At 35.1% G+C, this 21,427-nt stretch overlaps 2 protein-coding genes across 2 annotated transcripts; both read right to left on the bottom strand.

The window, feature by feature from the left end:
• Positions 1 to 1,797: 1,797 nt before the first annotated feature.
• Positions 1,798 to 2,668, bottom strand: LOC110039572. The gene is made up of 2 exons (XM_020744682.1): positions 2,200 to 2,668; positions 1,798 to 2,046 (listed from the first exon to the last, which is right to left on the bottom strand). The coding sequence occupies exons 1-2, from the start codon at positions 2,521 to 2,523 to the stop codon at positions 1,954 to 1,956; spliced, it is 417 nt and encodes a 138-aa protein (XP_020600341.1). The 5' UTR covers positions 2,524 to 2,668; the 3' UTR covers positions 1,798 to 1,953.
• Positions 2,669 to 20,371: 17,703 nt separating this feature from the next.
• LOC110031540 (36.4 kDa proline-rich protein-like) lies at positions 20,372 to 21,205 on the bottom strand. The gene is made up of 2 exons (XM_020734824.1): positions 20,948 to 21,205; positions 20,372 to 20,884 (listed from the first exon to the last, which is right to left on the bottom strand). Exons 1-2 carry the CDS (start codon positions 21,178 to 21,180, stop codon positions 20,611 to 20,613), a joined length of 507 nt encoding a protein of 168 aa, XP_020590483.1. The 5' UTR covers positions 21,181 to 21,205; the 3' UTR covers positions 20,372 to 20,610.
• Between the last annotated feature and the right edge of the window lie 222 nt (positions 21,206 to 21,427).

Here is a 21,427-nt window from a genome sequence, read left to right as displayed (position 1 = left end):
ATAAGTATATATTTTAGGTGTATCACCTCTGTCTTTCTTAAAATAAGTCGAATCTAAAACATCTACGCTCCTAATCGGATCATCAGATGGTCGGCGTTTAATGTGACCAAACCATCTAATATGACTTTCTCTAATTTTGTTTGTCATAGGAGCTACACCAACCCTATCACGAATATATTCATTTTGTTTTTTGTCTCTAAGTGTAAAGCGACTCATCCACCTAATCATTCTCATCTCGGCAACACTTAACTGAGTATTGTGCTTCTCTTTTAAAGGCCAACATTCAGTGCCATAAAGCATTGCAGGTGTCACCACCATCTTATAAAATTTTCCTTTCAGTCTAAGCGGTACTTTTCTATCACACAAAAGGTCCGAAGCATTCCTCCACTTCAACCAACACAACCAACTTAAATTATTCTATTAACATCCCCATTTATATTACCATTGCTTTGAACAAATACCTAAGATATCTAAATTGTTCACACCTTTTAATAATTTGATCACCCAAAGTTACACTTATGTCGCTAGAGCTACTACTACTAAAATTACATTCCATGTATTCATTTTTAGTTATACTCAAATGAAAACCTTTAGACTCCAATGTAGACCTCCATAATTCAAGTTTTTTCTGGGATTTTTCTCTCGTCTTATCCACAAGAAGAATATCATCAGCAAAAAACATACACCAAGGTACATCTTCCTATAAATGTCTAGTAAGACCATCCATAACTAAAGCAAAAAAAATATGGGCTTAAAGCTGATTTTTGATGTAATCCAAAATAAATAAGAAAATATTTGGTCAATTCTTCTTCAGTTCGAACATAAGTAACAACTCTAGTATACATTTCTTTAATGACTTGAATATAAGTCATATCAACACCTTTCTTCTCAAGAACTCTCCCAAGGATATCTCTTGGAACTTTATCATAAGCTTTTTTTTAAATCAATAAAAATCAAATGTAGATTCTCCTTATTATCTCTGAACTTCTCCATCAAACCTCTCAATAAATGTATAGCTTCCATAGTAGACTAAGCTTAAACTATATATTATAAAATTTTATGTTAAATCTAAACATGTATAGACTATATTAAAGCTTCACACCATTAAATTGCTAATGGAATATATTGTATGATGAAAGAACTCATTTGACCCCGTTCGTTGCATTAATGCAACTTAATAACACTACTAATTATATTTTAAATCCATTTTGCTAACTGATTGCTTCTTTAAGGGGTTTAAGGCCAAACTCACACATGCATAGGCTTAGACTCCGTTCGATAAATAGTTTGAGCGTGATGAGGTAATGAGCCAGTCTTTAGTTAGCACATTAGAATGTGATCCGGCTCATTTTAAAAATGTTGAACTAAAATGCACATAAAGTATATTAAAATTTCTGATTGGACTTTTTTTTGTCATTACAATAAATTAGTTTGGAACCATAATCAATCATGTTTTTATAATAAATGAGTATGCTCTTAAGCCGGCACAAATTTGTAAAACTATATTCAAATTAAAGCATAAGCAAGCTCAAATTCACAGAATTAAGTTCAAACTTGAGCTCAAAATTTATTAATCAATCACTTTAAAGCTCAAATTAGAGTTAGCTCTTACTTGACTTTCTTTATAAAATACAGTATAATAGATCAACAGCATAAATCCATGGCGGTGAGAAAATTGATTAGTAATCTTATCCAGATAGACTTCTCAATTTAAATTTTTTTCTTTTATTTTTCAAATTTACAGCTTAATCCTTTATAAGATTCCTAGCGCTGCTTAATTCTTTGTAAGAACCTCTGCAATGTGGATCTTTCCTTGAACTTTCAGAAACTTTCTTAATATAAGAACAAAGAACTAAAAACAAGTAAAACGCAAAATCTGCTAGATATAACATAAGAACAGTACAAAAATTAAAGGAAACCGAATTCCTATTCTAACTTCAGAGTCTGTAAACTTCAGTCTCCATGATTCGGTACGATCCTCAGCAAAGTAAACAAATGTTGGGCCATAAATCGCTTTGCTGCTGCTCTGAACATCCTCTTCCATCCCTGCAAAACAATGGCGATAAAAAAGGACGATGAAACTCATCTCTTAAATTTCTTCTAATCTGCATTTATTTCAGTTTCTGATTACGCAATCCCGTATTAGGAGCTATGATAGTTTTCTCCACTTTGCAGATTTAAATAAGTAAAAAAGCTCACTCTTTTTGGGGGTGAAATAGAAGAATAGTCCAGCCTTCTCTTAAAGCTCCCCTGCATCACCTTCATCATCTTCTTTTTCTTCTTCTTGATCATCTTTTCCTTCACTCTTCTCAGCCCAACCGGAGAAAAAAACCGAGAAGCGCCGCAGATCTTATCCTGACATATAGAGCAGGACATATTCCGGGCTCGAGGTAGCAGCGGCGACCAGATCGCGCTCTGAGAGTAGTCGAAGCCGAACGCCGAGTCGTCGGGGAATTTGCAGAGGAGTTCTCGTGACATGGAAGGGTCCAGATACTCGACGGTAATCACGCGCTCGGCTAACATTTCTTTCTGATCGGTTGATGGAAGGCTGCAGGAGATATGGAACGATTTTGGTGAGGGTTGAGGAAGATGAGAAGATGGGGAGCGAGGCAGGGGAGGGATTAGGGATGAGAAAAGTGACCGTTGGGCGGAGACGGTTCTGTATATGAAAATTTGACCGTTGGGGGGTTTTTTTTTTAAAAAAAATATATATGAGTGGTTAATTTGTCCTTTATTGTCTATGATGAGATCTATTAAGGAAAGGAGGGTGATTAATTTGTCCTTTATTGTCTATGATGAGATCTATTGAGAAAGGAAAGGAGGGTGGAATCCGGGTTTTGAGATAGGTACGAAAAATGTTTGCTGAAATAATGCTAAATTATTCAAGAATTTGCCCTGAAATACGGTATGAATTGTGTGGAACAGAAAAAAAAAAAAAAGTCTCTTGGGATCTTGAAGTATTTTTGTGATAAAATGTTTTGTTATATAATTTTAAAGGGGAATTTACGTATACATACATGCCACTTGAATTTTATTATTTATGTAAGAAATTTATTAACTATATAAATACCACTCAAATTTTTATGAAACATTAAAAAAAAATCACTGCTTTAACTTTTAAAAAAATGAAGTAAACATGAAATTTATATTTTCATGTTTTTTTATAGGTTGCATGCATGTAATAAATAAGAATTGAATGGTATGTATGGAAATCTTCTTATTTTAAAATATGAATAATGTGAAAACTAGGCATATATATACATAATGATAATATCTCGAGGTGTCTTCAATAAATTTTGTTATTTGACACGAATCCCGATATAATTAGCTCGTAACATTTTCTGCACAAAGAAATATTTAAACTTACATTAAAAATCATCTTGAATTTAGATTTTATAAAACTTATGGTCAAAATGATCGACTCGACAAGAAAAACTTAATGACACCAAAATTGACTCAGCCTGAGTAAAGTCAAGTCTAAATCAATTCGTTAAATCACTTTCGGATGCTTTGGGTGGTAATTAGAAGTTCAATTGGATTCCAAATCTGACAAGTTTATAGTTAAATTGAGTGTCTGGACAAGATGAGTCACACATCTAAGATCACTCAAATCAAACATCAATAAGACATTTAAATGTCCACAATGCGCCATCTGATTGAGAGTATCATTCCCGATCATTCGATGGAGTGGTCAAAATTACCACCTTATTTGAAGGGAGGCCTCTCTCATGCTCTGTAAATAGAGACATACTTCCTTCATGAAAAGGGACCTAGACCTTCAACCAGAGGAAGATTTAGACATTGAGTTGGTTCGCAAAGAAAGAGCTGAATTTCATTATCGTTCTAAGTCAAAGACTTTGCAAATGCTTTGCACTCTTGCAATTGTTGACTGTTGTTAAACACCGCTCGCTGGCCACCGTCGATCGTCTTTGACCGTCTCCTACTTGTTGCGATGAAGGCCCCATAGAGTCTGGATGTACGATAAGGAGTAATAAAACATCACACAGAGTAACGACCGACGTCACAGATTAATTAAGCACCGTGCGAAGTAAAGACAAACGTCACAGAGTAATGAGGCACCATACAAAGTAGTGCATCATCTTGAACACGGTGAAATGATGCACCTTAAAGAATGTGCATTGAAGTCCCAACTACAACTGTTGTCGACTGTTATCCAATGAATCCATCTTAATACAACCATTATACTTTGAGGAACTATATCACCCTTTCTCTCTCGTTGGATGTTGGCATGAGTGTCTACTCGCCAACTTATATCATTCTGACTAGGCTAACTCACTTGAAATTTTTTATTTTTGGGTTTTCTGCAAAAAAAATTCTTGTTTCCTTACTTATCACTTCAATTACATACGTTTCTGCTTGACTTTTGTGCAGTGCTATGACACTAAATAATTATTTTATATCCACAAATTTTTGGCACATAACCATTTAGCCTCATTTATGGGAACAAAAATCCCAACACCAAAGAACTTGTAAAATTTGTTGAATGACTACCAGATGCAATATTCACAACAACGGAGCATTGAGATCTAACACCCGCCACTCAAGCAAGACAATCACAGAGCCTGGGATGTCAAGGCTCTGCCTTTTTATCCCCTGAAAGATGTTACCCTGGCGGTGAAGGCACCTTAGGTCCTTTTATGAAATATCGAATGTGCAGGATGGAGAAGTCTCATAATAAGATTCTTTAGCTCGTATGTAAGGTTCAATAATCAATGCTCGCACTACGATAGCCCACATCTAAGTTCACTCAAATCAAACATCAATAAGACATTTAAATGTCCACAATGCACCATCTGATCGAGAGTATCTTTCCCGATCATTCGATGGAGTGGTCAAAATTACCACCTTATTTGAAGGGAGGCCTCTCTCATGCTCTGTAAATAGAGACATACTTCCTTCATGAAAAGGGACCTAGACCTTCAACCAGAGGAAGATTTAGACATTGAGTTGGTTCGCAAAGAAAGAGCTGAATTTCATTATCGTTCTAAGTCAAAGACTTTGCAAATGCTTTGCACTCTTGCAATTGTTGACTGTTGTTAAACACCGCTCGCTGGCCACCGTCGATCGTCTTTGACCGTCTCCTACTTGTTGCGATGAAGGCCCCATAGAGTCTGGATGTACGATAAGGAGTAATAAAACATCACACAGAGTAACGACCGACGTCATAGATTAATTAAGCACCGTGCGAAGTAAAGACAAACATCACAGAGTAATGAGGCACCATACAAAGTAGTGCATCATCTTGAACACGGTGAAATGATGCACCTTAAAGAATGTGCATTGAAGTCTCAACTACAACTATTGTCGACTGTTATCCAATGAATCCATCATAATACAACCATTATACTTTGAGGAACTATATAACCATTTCTCTCTCGTTGGATGATGGCATGAGTGTCTACTCGCCAACTTATATTATATCATTCTGACTAGGCTAACTCCCTTGAATTTTTTTATTTTTGGCTTTTCTGCAAAAAAAAATTCTTGTTTCCTTACTTATCACTTCAATTACATACGTTTCTGCTTGACTTTTGTGCAGTGCTATGACACTAAATAATTATTTTATATCCACAAATTTTTGGCACATAACCATTTAGCCTCATTTATGGGAACAAAAATCCCAACACCAAAGAACTTGTGAAATTTGTTGAATGATAACCAGATGCAATATTCACAACAACAGAGCATCGAGATCTAACACCCGCCACTCAAGCAGGACAATCACAGAGCCTGGGATGTCAAGGCTCTGCCTTTTTATCCCCTAAAAGATGTTACCCTGGCGGTGACAACACCTTAGGTCCTTTTATGGAATATCGAATGTGCAGGATGGAGAAGTCTCATAATAAGATTCTTTAGTTCGTATGTAAGGTTCAATAATCAATGCTCGCACTATGAGATGTACCTCAAAGATAGTGTATCGAAGTCTGATAACTACTCCCAACTAAAACTGGTTCCGACGGAGTGCAATGAATTTTTTTATATACAACCATTGTACTTCTAGAAATTGTGTATTCCTTTCCTGCCAGTGGGGCAAGGGCTCGAGCGTGCACTTATCAACTTATAATGAATCGTTCTGATTAGACAAAGCCCCGTGTTTTTTTACGTTTTGGTGTTTTTAACATAAAAATATGTCTCTACATGTCACTTCAATTACTTGTGTGTGTGAATTGAGTTTTTGTGCAACATTAAGAAGCTAAATAATCACACAATTGTCTTAAATCTTCTGGCACATAACAAACATTATTAAAGCCGGTCATGAATTTTTTTAGCAAAAAATTGTAATCAAAATGTGTGTGAATGCGATGCACATTGATTGAAAATAATACAAAAAAAATTTCAGATTTCATGATCTAGTGCTTACCCTATAAAAAAAAACAATTGCAATTAAAATAGCTTTTGCATTTATTAATTATCTCCTAATCACTATTTTAACTAAAACCGTAGCCTAAGTGACTAAACCCGTAGCCTAAGTGCACTCAGCCTATTTGTCTTTTCATGAGAAATTCAAAACCCCAACCTTCATAATAATCACTCATTTTTAATATCTATTTCAACCAATTTTGATTCTCTGCACTAATAAGATCATCAAAAATAATTTTCACAAGTTATTAGTAAAATAATGGTCTACGAATGATTTGCGTTGATGAGTGTAGGCATTATATATATATATATACATGCGTGGCAACAATGAGTGGTCCACACAATTTTGGTGTTAATTTATTTAACATGATGAATCTAGTCTTTTATAGGATTTGAGAAATTGAATTAATTTTATAAGTGATGCACCGCCAATAAATTTTCATTATCTAACATAAATATTGATATATATTTTTAATATTAATTATTCTAAATTTGAGGGTCTCAATTTCAACAAATTTATAGTCAAAACTGACTCTTGACAAAACGAACCCAATGATATAAAAGATAGGCCAATTTGGATCTAATCAAGCCTAAATCAAGACATTGAAGTGAATTTGGAGGTTTTGGATTGTTAGTTGAATGATCAAATGGACTCCGAATTTGACATATTTTTATTAAAATCAAGCGTCTCGACGAGAAATTTAATAAGCTTAAGATCACTCAATTCCAAGGTTATGAAGGCATTCAAAACATTAAAAATTTATTTATCATCAAGGAGATCAATATGAGTCATATGATCATGTGTGGAATTCATTGAATGATCAAATGAAGTCTAAATTTGACATATTATATTCAAATCAAGTGTCTCAATGAGAGGAGTCCATCAAGAATAGGATTACTCACTTATGAGGTCATTAAGACATTTAAATCATAAAAATATCATTTATCATTAAATGGGATCAATGTAGGTCATCTAATTAGGTCGTTGGGTAAGTTATTCGCCAAAGGGCTAAAATATCCTTCATCTATAGCTTAAAAATAGACCCCCTCCTTTTACTTGAAGGGGAAAAAGAATAAGAGAAATTCCAAAGCACGTCAAATACTCAAAACCCACGGATAACTCTTGGCCTCCATAGCCTCTGGCCATAGTTTGACATTGCTCACCAACCACTAGTGACCAACATTTGTTGTCACTATTTGTCGTCATATGTGAATCTTATTTGTAAATGTCGCATCTCAAATACGGATGTAACGTGTAACACTTGTATTGAAAAATCAGAGATAAATTTGGGTCGCCAACTGCTGTCAACCATCGTCTGATGGCCACCATTGACCATCGTCGGCCATCATCATCAGTAGTCGTTTGCCTCTAGCCGTCAGTGACCACTGTTTATGACCATCTTAGCAAAAATATGGTGGTCATTTCTCACATCTCTATTTTTCTTTATGGTATATAGTGGCAACTGCAATGTTATTTGTAAAATTGTAACCTCGTTCTTTCTGATGGAATGGGTCCAGTCACCAACCACGATCTATGTGGTCAACTGTTATAAGTATGACTTAAAGCTATGGCTTTTATGACCAACTAAAGATATTTCAGCCACTACCTATGGCCTATGTGGCTAACTACTTCTATTATTATGTCCAACTATGATTTCTAGGACCAACTGACTCTATTGCAGTCACCAACTATAGTCCTTATGACCAATTAACGAGATTACAATCACCAACTATGGCATTAGTGGTCAACTACTACTGCTACGTCTTCTAATTATAATATGTGTAGCCAACTAATGTTATTGTAGACACCAATTATTTGTCTATGTGGCCAAATAACGATGAAGCAGTCACCAAATATAGAATATGTGGCCAATTACTATTATTATAACTTTCAACAACGGCCTCTACAGTCAACTGACACTATTGCGGTCACCAACTATGGACTCTGTGGCCAACTGACACCATTGCAATCATCAACTATAACCTATGTGACCAACTGACGGTATTGCACTCAGTAATCACTAATTACGACATATGTGACAAACTATTACTATTATAACTTTCAACTATGACATCTGTGGTTAGCTGAAGTTATTGCACTCACAAACGATGGTTGTTTTGTTCAACTGACGACATTGCAGTCACCAATTAAAGCTTATGTGGCAAACTCTACTATGACAACTTCCAACTATAACCCTTGTGGCCAACTGATTCTATTTGAGTCGTCAACTGACTCTACAGCTTCTAACCACGGATTATGTGACCAAAAGATGATATTGTAATAATAAACTATGACTTTTGTCGCCAACAGCGATTGTTACAGTTTCAACTATGACCTCTATGGTCAACTGCCGCTATTGTAGCCTCTGGTTACAGTATTTATGGCCAACTTCTTCCTTTGTAGTAACTAGTAACAATCTTTGTGACTAACTATTATTATTACAATCTCCAATTATGATATATATATGGCAATCTGATGGAAATTTGATAGTTGAGGGTTTTTTTTTAAAAAAAAGTGAGTGCTTAATTGGGTTGTTCTTATATATCTCATGATGAGATATCTTAAAAAAGGAGGATGAAATCCAGGTTTTGTGATTGATAAGAAAAATGTTTGGTGATGTAATGCTAAATTAATGAGGGATTTACTCTAAAATACCATATGAATTATGTAAAACAAAAAAAAAGGTATAGTATTATTATCATGATGTATTTTTGTGAGAACATCTTTAGTGGAATAATGCTAAATTATTTCAAAGGGTCATTTACATATATACCCCCTAATTCCTATGTATATCCAACACTTAAATTTTATATGTTATTTTAATAACACTCAAATCTTTTAAAACACATCAAAAAAATACCACTGCTTTTACATGACATTCACATTCTCATGTACATTTTAGGTGGCATGTATGTAAGACTTGATGCTTAGATGGTAGATATGTAAATGCATAAGAATTGAGTGGTATGTATGTAAGTCTTCTCATTTTAAAGTCTGAATGATGTGTAAAACTGGCAAAATGCAATATATATATATATATATTATTACAATGTTGTAATAATATATATTCAAAAGGAATGGTCGGAGGCTATTATACGAGCCTCGGTTATCTCTCATGTGCCTAAGAATTCTAGTAGCACACCTTACACTCGGGGGGAATTGAATCCCGAACTAGAGAGGACTTACAACTAACAAGCAGATGTTCGACCCCCCGAGTGTCGGGATTCAAATTTGAAAAATTTACATTCACGCCACACAAATCTTAGATATTTAAATATATTGTATATCCAAAAAAGGTCAGCACAAATCTCGAGACAATTTAACGATCCACATAAAAAGTTAGAATCTTATGAGCAACTCTCTTTAAAGCAGTCGTAATGATATAATTTTATATTTTGTCCCTTCTATCTTCTATGAATATGAGGTCTATAACATGTATTAGAAGTTTTTGGTTCCCCTCTCTTACAAAATAAAATGTGTCTAAGAGCCTTAGGAACACTACAATCGCCCCTACTATGCAGGTATTCTTCTCTCTCTTTCTTTTTTTTTTCTCTTCATCAGTCTCTATGCTCTACCTCTTGGGCATTATCAGACATGTCTCGATTCAATATATATATATATATATATAGTATGACCAAAATCCTCTTTCATACTTCAAGGCATTGAGTTAGTCCAGAGAGCTTTATATATATATTAATGAATTTTTTGTTGCGTCCAAACTTATTTGGACTATCATGATAACTTGGATGTCAAGATGCGATCTATTATATCAAATGAGATTGGATAAACATTTATTGTGAAAGATTTTTGTGAGCAAAATTTTCATGCATTAAGATATTTACATGCATAATTTCAAATAAAAATTTAGTTGATTCATCTCTATTACTATCTCATACATCATTATGTGAAGCCAACAATGCAATGCAAGTATGTAACTCATTAAAGGCGATTTTGAAATTTATTATATGGATTATACGTAAATCAGCTTGTGGATGAATTGATATGTCAATAACAAATTTAGTAATTTGACATTAATCTCAAGATAATTAACATAATCTCATGACATTTTTTACGTGAAAAAAATTCAAATTCTAATTAAAATTTTTCAGAACTCCGATTTAAGAAAATTTACAATTGAACTAACATGCTCGATGAGACAAATACATTGACATCAAAATTGGTTCAATCCGAGTAAAATCGAGTTTGGATCAAACTGTTAAACAACTTTTGGAGGCCTTGGTGACTAATTAGAAGAACAAATGGATCACAAATCTGAGGAGCTTAGAGTCAAATCGAGCATCACAATAGTACAAGTCCAACAAGCCGAAGATCACTAGATTCAGACAATTTTGACACTTAAATGTCCACAAAATACCATCTGGTTGAGGAGATCTCTTTGGGTCATCCAATGGAGTAGTTTGGATTCTTGTTTTGTTTGCAATGAGTCCTCTCTCATAATCTATAAATAAAGTCTTATCCCTTTCATGAAAGGGGACCTAGACCGTCAACTAGAGGACTAGAGCTGCTTTACAAATAAGGAGTTGAATTCTAGTGTCGTTCTAAATTGAAGAATTAATGAATGTTTTCCACTCCCACATTCACTAATCACCATTGACCATTGCTTGTTGACCATCATTAGTTAGCCCCTGCTCATTGCAATGAAGCCCCAACAGAGTCGAGACGTACAATGAAGAGTAAAGAAGCACCGCACAGAGTAAAGACTGATGTCACGGAGTAACGAAGTACCATGCGGAGTAAATAGCAACATCGCAGAGTAACAAGGCATCTTATGAAGTAGTTTATCACTTTGTATACCATGCAACGATGCAACTCGAAGATGGTGCACTAAAGTCGCGGCAACTATGCAACTACTCTTGACTGTTGTACAATGAATCCTTCTGCTTAAACTGCTTAAAACCATTATGCTTCAACTGTATAACCCTTTCATACTTATGAAACAAGGGTTTAAGTGTGTACTCATCAACTTATAGTGGATCGTTATGACTGCACTAAGCTTGTGATTTTTTCTTATTTCATGTTTTTTACATAAAAACTTATGTTGTCTTTACTCGTCTCTTTAATGAAATATATCCAAAATCACTCTATCACTGTGAATCTTTAGTGCAATGCTAAGATATTAAATAATCACTTTATCTCAATGAATCTTTGAACACACAAGAGTTTGTCGTTATTTATGGGAACAACTGTCCCACCCACGAAGGACTTGTGAAACTTGTTGAATGGCTACCATACTAAATATCTACAACAATGGAGCATCCCACTCTAACACCTCTCATTCCAGCAAGACAATCACAAAGCTCAAGGCGTCAAGCCCTTGTCTTTTTCTCCTCTAAAAGATGTTATCCTGTTAGTGAAGGCATCTTAGGCCCCTCTATAGAAGACCAAATGCGCAGGATGGAGGAGTCTTATAATGAAATTCTTTAGCTTCTATGCGAGATTTGACAATCATTCATGCACTGTCAGATGGAGCATATTTATCACAAGATTAAAAACCCTTAGGGAAGACCCCACTTGATAAAACTCATACACTCTTTATCTCCACTGAGCCAGGATGCCAACCTCCTCGATATTGTAAATTCCCCACATCTATCTAGTGCGGCTAACCCAACCAATAACCCGTCAGCACTTATATGAAACTTAGTCCAACCACATCTTATTGTTGCTCCTGATAGTATAATTCAGGATGAGTTATTATGCCTGGTTTGAGAAAATGTCTCATCAATGGATAAATATTGCTTCCCTGCTTTTCATAATTTTTAAGGCACTTCACCCTTGGTCTAGGCAGTCCTCCAACACCTCATCCTAGTAGGCTTCAAGCTCCCAAAAATTGAATCCTATTAAGGGGAAATGGATCCTCATGAAAACATTGACCATTATCAAATCATCATGCACATTCAACATGCTTCTAATGTGCTTTTTCGTCAATTGTTTCCTGTTAATCTCAAAGGACAAATCCACACTTGGTTCTACTCACTTCTAGAAGGCATTATCCACACCTTTAATGAGCTTATCAAGTTGTTGTGAATCTGTTCATAGTAAACAAAAGGATCATCAAATATCCATCCCATCTTTTATAAATTTTTCAAAATGAGGAGAATCACTTGAGGAGTACTTTCATTGACTTTCCCCTGAAGCACATCAAATTCTAGGGTAGATACTAAAGTGTTGAGTGAAGTCTTCCTTGGAAGGCTCCGACTGGGAACTTTATACTCATCATTAATGTAGGAGATTGTCTGTTCTTATGTTGTCTTTGTTCATTATTTTGAACAAAATTACTGTAGATGAGGACATCAATAAACACAAAGAGTAATTTGAGCAATTTGGGGACAAGTGTAAGAAAAACCTAGGGGATAGTGATTAAATCTCACAACAAAAAAAGTATAAATCATGGAAAAAGAATGATTTTCCTCATTGACTTGTGAACTAGTGGTATGAGTCTTAATCACAAAAAAGAGTAAACACCACTCAACATGTCACGTGACAAAATCATGATAATCATCGGGGATGAAGTGGATAAGGCCATTAATAAGTTCAAATGATCTTGTTTAGTCTCAATATTGTCATTTCTACCATATAAAAGGGCATTCAATAAAAATATGTTTTCACTTCATAGATGAAATTAAATGTATGATATTTCAGGTCATCTAGGCTGCTACTTATAAGAATGAGGTGAGAAGAATTAGAAGAATATCACCAGGATTATCAAAAGAAAATTAAAACTACAATCTATCTTATTTTAGTAAAAAAAATTTTGCTTTCATCCTAGCCTTTTTCATTATTCTCTCACAAAAAATTTTGTGTGTAGAAAGGCCCCTAGTGGGCAAGTGGCAGATAAGGTCTCCACCCATAATCCTGAAAGAAGAAATCAAAAGGAAAGTCTTGATGGAAAGCTAGTAATGGATGCATTCCTCACTATAATGACCCCTTGAGGGCAAATGTAAGACAAGATCTCCACACATACCCTTGTAGAATAATCTGAGAAAGCGAGTCTCAATGAAAAGATAATATCATATATAATTCCTCACTAGAAAGACCCAATAAGGACAATTAGTAGGCAAGGTCTCCACCCATGCCCTTAGAAGACGAGTCCAAAAGGTAAGTCTCGATGGGAAACAAGTAATGGACATGATACTAACTAGAAAGTTTTTTATAAGAGCAAGTGATTAATAGGGCCTCCACTCAAAAATCTCAGAAGGCTAGGAGCCTCAAAATGTAAATAAATACTAAAAATTTCAGAAAGTTATATGTCTCCTAAGATACAGTTACATCAAAATTTTTAGAATGTTATAAGTCTTACAAAAAATAGGTATATGAACAACCTTAGAATGCTACAAGCCTTTAAAAAAATAGGTATAAGAAAAATCTCAAAAGGTTATAAGCCTCAGAAGATACAAGTACATTAAGAAGCTTATAAGGCTATGAGCCTCAGAAAGTATAACTATATTAAAAATCTTAGAAATCCACAAGCCTTATCAGGTACATGTACATCAAAAATCTCAGAAGACTACAAGCTTTAGAAAGTACAAATATATTGAAAATCCCCAAAGGCTGCAAGCCTTAGAAGATACAAGTACATAACAAAATCTTAGATGACTACATGCCTCTGAAGGTATAAGTATATCAAAATTCTCAAAAGGCTACAAACTTCATATTGTACAAGTATATTATAAATATGAAAAGGCTATAAGTCTCGGAATGCACAAATCTCAAAATGTACCAGCCTAAAAATGTACATGATTTTTTTTATTCAGAATACTTGTGTTAAAATTTGATTGGAGACTTCTGTATATTTGAAGATAAAAAATCTCCATGAGATGTAAGCCTCAAAAGTAACTAAGATTATTATGCTCTTAATGATTGCAATGCTCCAATTGAACCATGTTTAATTCAAATCTTTCGATATTTTTTGTCTCCTCTAGGGGCAAGTCACACGGAATCAACTTCCGTATAAAAAATAAAAGAAAAGTCAAAACAAGGCTGATATAATCAAAATTGACAAATATTGATACATTATTACAATGTTGTAATAAAAAGCCGCTAATACAAGTATAGAGATGCAAAGTATTAATATATTATAAAAATCTCCTCTTCATTAGAAATACACTTCTGCAAGTCATTTTCAACTTCACCCTCTTTTCAACCAAGAAGGGCATCTTAAGACACCTAGTTAGGAGGCATGTCTTTGGTGTAAGATTCAATCCAATTGTAAATTAGTTGGATTCCTTTTTAAAGGTCTTCATTGAATTCTCCTGCATATTGGGCCCATAATTGTTTATCTCCTCTTCAAGGGCTAATATCATTGCATGGAAAGCCTACAAATTATCTATGCTATGATTGAGGTTCATCTATTCTCTCATTTCTTCTCTAGTATCCATCAGCTCTCTGTGTTGCTCGGAAAAAAAAAATTGTCATGAAGGATAGTTTGTTCCAACATTTTGTTTACTAGTTAAGAATGCCAACATGTATATTGCATGAGAGTTATTCACCTTTTTTGTGCTAGCCAAGAAAAGTGGTTGCTCTTTATAAGCTTTGTCTTCCACACCCAAAATATGAGTCAGCTTATCTTCAAGGGTGTCAGCATTACCTCCTAAAAATTCTGGTATTTCTATTGAATTTTCAAGTTTCTGAGATTCTCTAGACATTGGCATCACAAAAAAATTTCTCCAGAAAGAGCGACAGCAAAAAAAAATTCTTTCATAATGTGTGACAACAATGAAGAGTTTATTTCTGGAAAGCAAACATCAACGTAGAAAATTTCCTCCACAAGGTGTGACAACAACTTGGAAAATCTCCATTTAAAAGTGTTAACTCAATTAATAAAAAATCCTTAGGAAAGCAAGATACTAAAGTGAAAAATCTCCTCTGAAAAGCATAGTATCAATGTGGGAAATCTCTTCTAGAAAGCACCACAACAATGCATAGAATCTCCTTTGTGGGTGCCCAATAGTAGGCAAAGGGGAACTTCGTTGATTGCACAAGAATAAGCTGGGAGATTCTGAGTTTGGCAATAGCAGGCAAAGAGAGCTCCATTGATTGCATAAAAATAGGTTGGGGACACAAGCTAGTAGACCGAGGGAGCTTCATTGATTACACAGAAATAGGTTGGGAGAGTCCAGTTAATAGATTGAGGGAGCTTCATTAATTACACAAAAAAAGTTAGGAAACTCTATTTAGCATGTTGAGGGAGTTATGTTGATTGCATAAAAATAGGCTGAGAGACTTCAGTTAGCAAGCAAAGGGAGCTCCTTTGATCAAAAAATAATAGTCCGAGAGACTTCAATTTTTTTCAACTCATTATAGGATAAAAAAACCTAAAAATTCACTAAAAAGAGCAAAAATTTGGATCTACCCCAAACTCTTTGCGTCCATCACCCTATCAGGCCCAAAAAAGTTTCAAGCTAACACCCCACGCATGGTCTACACATCATCTACACACCGAACACTAAGCATCTGCATTGTTGCAACATGCAAATCGGTGTGGTGGTAGGACTGTTATCCACTGAATCGATTATGCACGCAAAAATAAGATCCCACCGTTCATTAATTGGCTCTAATTAAGAGAAACCTGGTCATGCCATGCATCCCTTAACAACATCGTTTGATTCAACCCTTCACGCAAATGTGGCCCATTTGATTCGTTTCTCATGGATTATCGTGTCAGAAAGCCACCAACTACTATTCAGTCAACTCAGTTGGTTGACCCACGACACTCCATGTGGGTCCATACAACCTACTCTGGCCCATCGGATCCCACACTCTAGGCTCAGCTAGCTAGTTTAAGGGCCCGACCAACCTGCTTTGGCATGTATGGTGGTGGTAGAAGCATAGCAAAGCCGGTTGGAAAACTTTGAAATTTTTTATTTTTTATGAATTTCTAGACCATTTTTTAGTATTTTGATGATTTTTAGATAAGCAGGCAAAATTGCCCAAAAATTGGGGGGTACTGACGCGTCATCAATTTTTTTTTTGTCATTTGACACAAATCTTGAGGCAATTAGCATGAATCTCGAAGTATTTTTAATGCAAGAATTATTCAACCTCAAATTATAATTCATCCAAAACTTTGTTTTCAACAAACTTATTATCAAATTGTCTGGATTGATGAAACTAACCCAATGACACCAAAATTTGCTCAATTTGAGTAAATCAAGCCCGATCAAGCCATTAATCACTTTTGGGGGATTTGAGTGGCTAATTAGAATGTTAAATGAAATCTAAACCTGACAAACTTATATTCAAATCAAATGTCGCATCTATATAGACTCTAAAAATATAGTACCGAAAAGTGAATTAAATAAAAATTAAATTATAGATTATTCTCTATGATCAGTCCATTAATCACACATAAAAGTGCATCATTTCTCTTCCCAATTTATTTTATCTTACATATCATTCATAATTAATTGCAAATCTTTTTTAAGTTGAGTAACTCTTAACTCGTGACAAGAGGGAGGTTGAAGACCTGGTCTATGTAATTTTCTCAACAATATGATCAAAACTCTCCAAATCCACTGTATTAAAAGAGATTCTAGTTTGATAAAACCACTAGCAATATATTGTATTTCGATCAAGGGGATCTCTGTGAGTCATCCAATGGAGTGATATGGCTTCCTTTCTTATTTATAGGAGGCCTCTCTCATACTCTATAAATAAAGCTCTACCTCTTTCATAAAAGGAGACCTAGTCCTAGAACCAAAGGAAAAACTGGACCTAGAGCTGGTTTGCAAAGAAGGAGTTGAATTCCAATGATGTTCTGAACTGAAGACTTAACAGACACTTCTCTCTTATGGAGTTTCTAACTGCTGTCAACCACTAATTTCTGACCATTGCCAATCGCCCCCTGATCATTTCAACAAAACCATTTGCGTGAGATGAGATGTACAATGTCGAGTAATGAAGTATTGTGCAGATTAAAGACTAACACTGCAGTGTAAAGATCCACGTCGTAGAGTAATGGGGTGCCTTATGGAGCATCGCATCATCTTGAACACCATGTAAAGATTCACCTTGAAGAAGGTGTACCAAAGTCCCGACAACTACACCCGAATTCAACTGCTCTGAACTGCCATACAACCAATCCTTCTACATACATACTTCGAGGAACTGTGTAATCATTTCCCACTTGTGGGATAAGGGCTTGAGTGTGTAGTCATCAATTTTTAATAGATCATTCTGAGACAACTAAGCCCCATGATTTTTTTCTATTTTTTTAATTTTCCACATAAGAACTTCTGGTGTCTTTATATATCACTTCAATTACTTGTGTGTGCTAGACATTCAAATAATAAATAATTACTCTATTATCATGAATCTTTCGATACGCAACAGACATAATTCATTTCATTAGAAAATTTTTGGAGCGAAAATTGTGATCAAGATGTGTGTGAATACATAATTTATGGTTGCAAATAATATAAAGAATATCCATATTTTGTGTTCGAAATAATATAAAGAATATCCATATTTTGTGCTCGAGCACTCAACCTATTAAGAAAATAGTTGTAATCAAAATAGCCCTGACATTTCTTAATTATCTCCTAAGCACTATTTTAATTAAAAGCATAGCCTACGTGCACTCAGCCTATTTGTCTTTTCATGAGAAATTCAAAACCATAGCCTTCTTATCATTGACCCATTTGTACTCTCTATTTCTTTGGTAATACTATCAAATCAAAAAATTTGATTCTCTACACTAATAAGATCATCAAAAACATTTTCCATAAATTATTAGTAAAATAATGGTCTAAGATTGATTTGCATTAATTACTAAACATCTGAGCAATCATCTGTCACCAACATGTGCCATTACTATATATACATTATTAATGGTATGTGTTGGATCTAAATTTGTCTGGTAGATTGAGCCCAAGAAATAGAGCGTTGGACCAAGAGGAGGAGAGCAAGAGAGTGAGAGAAATGAGAGAGAGAGAGAGGGAGAGAGAGAGAGAGAGAGAGAGGGAGAGAGAGGACTTCTTCCGACTGATGGAAACCGGCTCGAGAGAGAGAGAGAGAGAGGGAGAGAGAGAGAGAGCGGAGGACTTCTTCCGACTGATGGAAACCGGCTCGTGAACCCATTTTATTCTATAAAATTAGATGTTACAAATGAGGGGTGTCGTCAAAGAAGTTTTTTTCTTTACATTATGAAGTCATTCTATTTGTAGGAGATAGGAGGGGTAAAAGATACAAAAATTACATGTTTGGCTATGCTTTGAAGAGAGAAGCGAATGACATTTAAGTCCTTTTATTTCAACTGTTGGATTGCTCGAGATCGATGCAGACTTTCATGTCCATGTTTGTCGGCTGACTGAAATAAGGTGGTCGAATACCAGACTGCCTCGAGATCCTTGTAGACCATTTTTTAGTATACATGTTAAGTTCCTCAATTTTCTTACTCCTTGATAGTGACAACTAAATAAGAATAAGGAAATTTATAAATCAAACAAGCCTTAAATATGTAACTTGTTAATCATACACCCTGTTAGGCACTTTTTGTGATTGTTTCTGGTCTCTTTGTCGTCATCTGTTGAGTCAGTCATTCTAGTGTTTTTCTTGCGAAAGGGAGTTATTGGGTATAGCCTTAAATATGTAACTTGTTAATCATACACCCTGCTAGGCACTTTTTGTGATTGGTTCTGGTCTCTTTGTCATCATCTGTTGAGTCAGTCATTCTAGCGTTTTTCTTGCGAAAGGGAGTTATGGGTATTTGGGTTGGAGGTAGCTTGATACCATAGAGACAACAATATATTGGCAGGATGAACTCTAGTTATACTCATCAAAAGCATAAAAGGATTTAAAGAGTAAAGGAATAAAGGAAAGAGGTAAATCATTTCGGATTACCCCGACTACAATAACGCAGATGTCAAAGAAGTGGAACGCCAAACCGAGAAAAATAGGAAGGTGGAAATGCATAGAATACAGTTATATATATATATATAAGACTGGCCAAAGGCTATGCTACGAGCCCCCAACCAACCTCATGTGTGATGGAACCCTCGACCCCAGGGAACTTAGAGCTGACATAACAGATGCAAAACAAATAGTGGGGGAACGCGGGACAATTTATATATATAAACACAAGTTTCTTTTAAACTCGGCCCTAAATTAGTGCTTCAAATTATGAACAAAAGAACTAATTATATTCCTAATAATTTATTAGTATTATAAATAAATATATGTGTGGTTTATTCATAAAATAATAATAATAATAATCCAAAGTATATTGGATTTAAAAATATCTAATTGTAGATGTTGAAATAACATATTTAATAAAATTGAAAATTAAATGATTTTACATTTGGTTAAACATATAAAAACAAAAATAGAAAAATGGTATCTTATGTAGATTTTTTATATTTTTTTGTTAGCATTTATGTATAATTTTTTTATATTAAAATAATAAAAAAAATTTATAACCATCAAATTTTGTCTTTTTCTGAATGAGATAAGTTGAAGACATTTTTGAAATTATTAATTTTCGTCCCCACTAATATATATATATATATATATAATTGAAGATTAAAAAATAAAAAATAAAATAAATCCAAACGGGCAACTAATCTCTCAACTGATTGGCTAAGAGATGAGCTGTATGTATTTTGTATTTTTCCTTATAAGAGAGAACACACAGGCAATCATCGCTGGGACCATCAACACAAGTGACTCCTCTAGTTTTGCCAGCCCACATCTCCTTTGCACACAAAGCCCACATCTCCTTTGCATGTAAAGTTAAATCAACTTTAATGTTTTACAAAATATATTTTAAAATTCTGACACCATTTAACAGTTAATAAAACTTAAGTTCAAATTTGTTTGAGCTCGATTCTAGACAAGTTTTTACGAACTCGAATGTCACGTGCGTTGTCTGGATGTCTTGATCGGATATATAAAATAGTTTATGAACAAACTCATGCAAAGTTATTTTCTTCCCATTTTTCGCATATTATTTTCATTCGAATCATTCTTTAAAAGGAGTTCAAAATCATAAAAATCACAATTTTGAAATGCACGATTTATTACATATCATTATCACACTTTGACCAACAAACCAGAACCTAATTCATTTCATACTCGTGCACACACACACATTAAACTTAACCATCTCTTTCATAAGTTTCACATTGATAACTTTTATGTAACTCACCACAAGACACAAAGCGTTCAAATTAGCACCAGCAGTCGATCCGGTCGGACTGGCCGGTCGGGTTTAGTTAATCCGGGCACCTGAAATTAGCTGGAACATACTTCCCACAGTCGTCAACGAGAACCTCCAGGGCAATAGGAAGAAGTAAGTTTATGTTCAAAAGCTTCAGCTTTATGGCAGTACAGAGGCACAGAGCCGCATCGAGCCCCGCAAGCCCCTTCACCAAGGGGCAGCACGTTTCGTCGGCCGACTGCCCGATGCCGATATGAATAAGCCCGCTAAGAACATCAACACACGCGGCCAGCTTCAGCGCGTCTATGGCAGCACGTTTCGTCGGCCGACTGCCCGATGCCGATGTGAATAAGCCCGCTAAGAACATCGACACACGCGGCCAGCTTCAGCGCATCGATGGGACATGTGGCTGGCGGGTGGCTGGCGGCAGCGGAGGCGGGGGGCAGGGTGTATTTGATGGTGGAGGTAGTGAGGGCTTGGGGGGTGGTGGTGACCGTTTTGGTGGTGGTGGAGGGGGATGTGATGGAACAGGAGTAGGGCATGTTGGGCAGGCGGAGCAGAGGAGGGAAGATAGGTTTATGAAGGTGAGAAATAGAGCTGCTTGTGCTATCTTATTCTTCTCCATTTTTGGGGAGGATGTAGGAGGCTTGAAAATGGCTCTATTTATAGATGAGCTCCAAGGGAAATGAGTGGTATGTATGGAGATCTTCCAAGACTTTATCATGGTATTGAGTGGAAAAATTGGCTCAAATGATAATATATTTTTTGAAAGATATACTTTAATTATAATGACTCTTAAAATCAATTAATTTATTTTAAGATAACTATAATATCTTGTAATGTATATATTATAAAATAAATTCAATTAATAG

This window comes from Phalaenopsis equestris, unplaced genomic scaffold (assembly GCF_001263595.1).
Source record: "Phalaenopsis equestris unplaced genomic scaffold, ASM126359v1 Scaffold000002, whole genome shotgun sequence".
NCBI lineage: Eukaryota > Viridiplantae > Streptophyta > Magnoliopsida > Asparagales > Orchidaceae > Phalaenopsis > Phalaenopsis equestris.
This window is presented reverse-complemented; position numbering and strand designations above follow the sequence as displayed.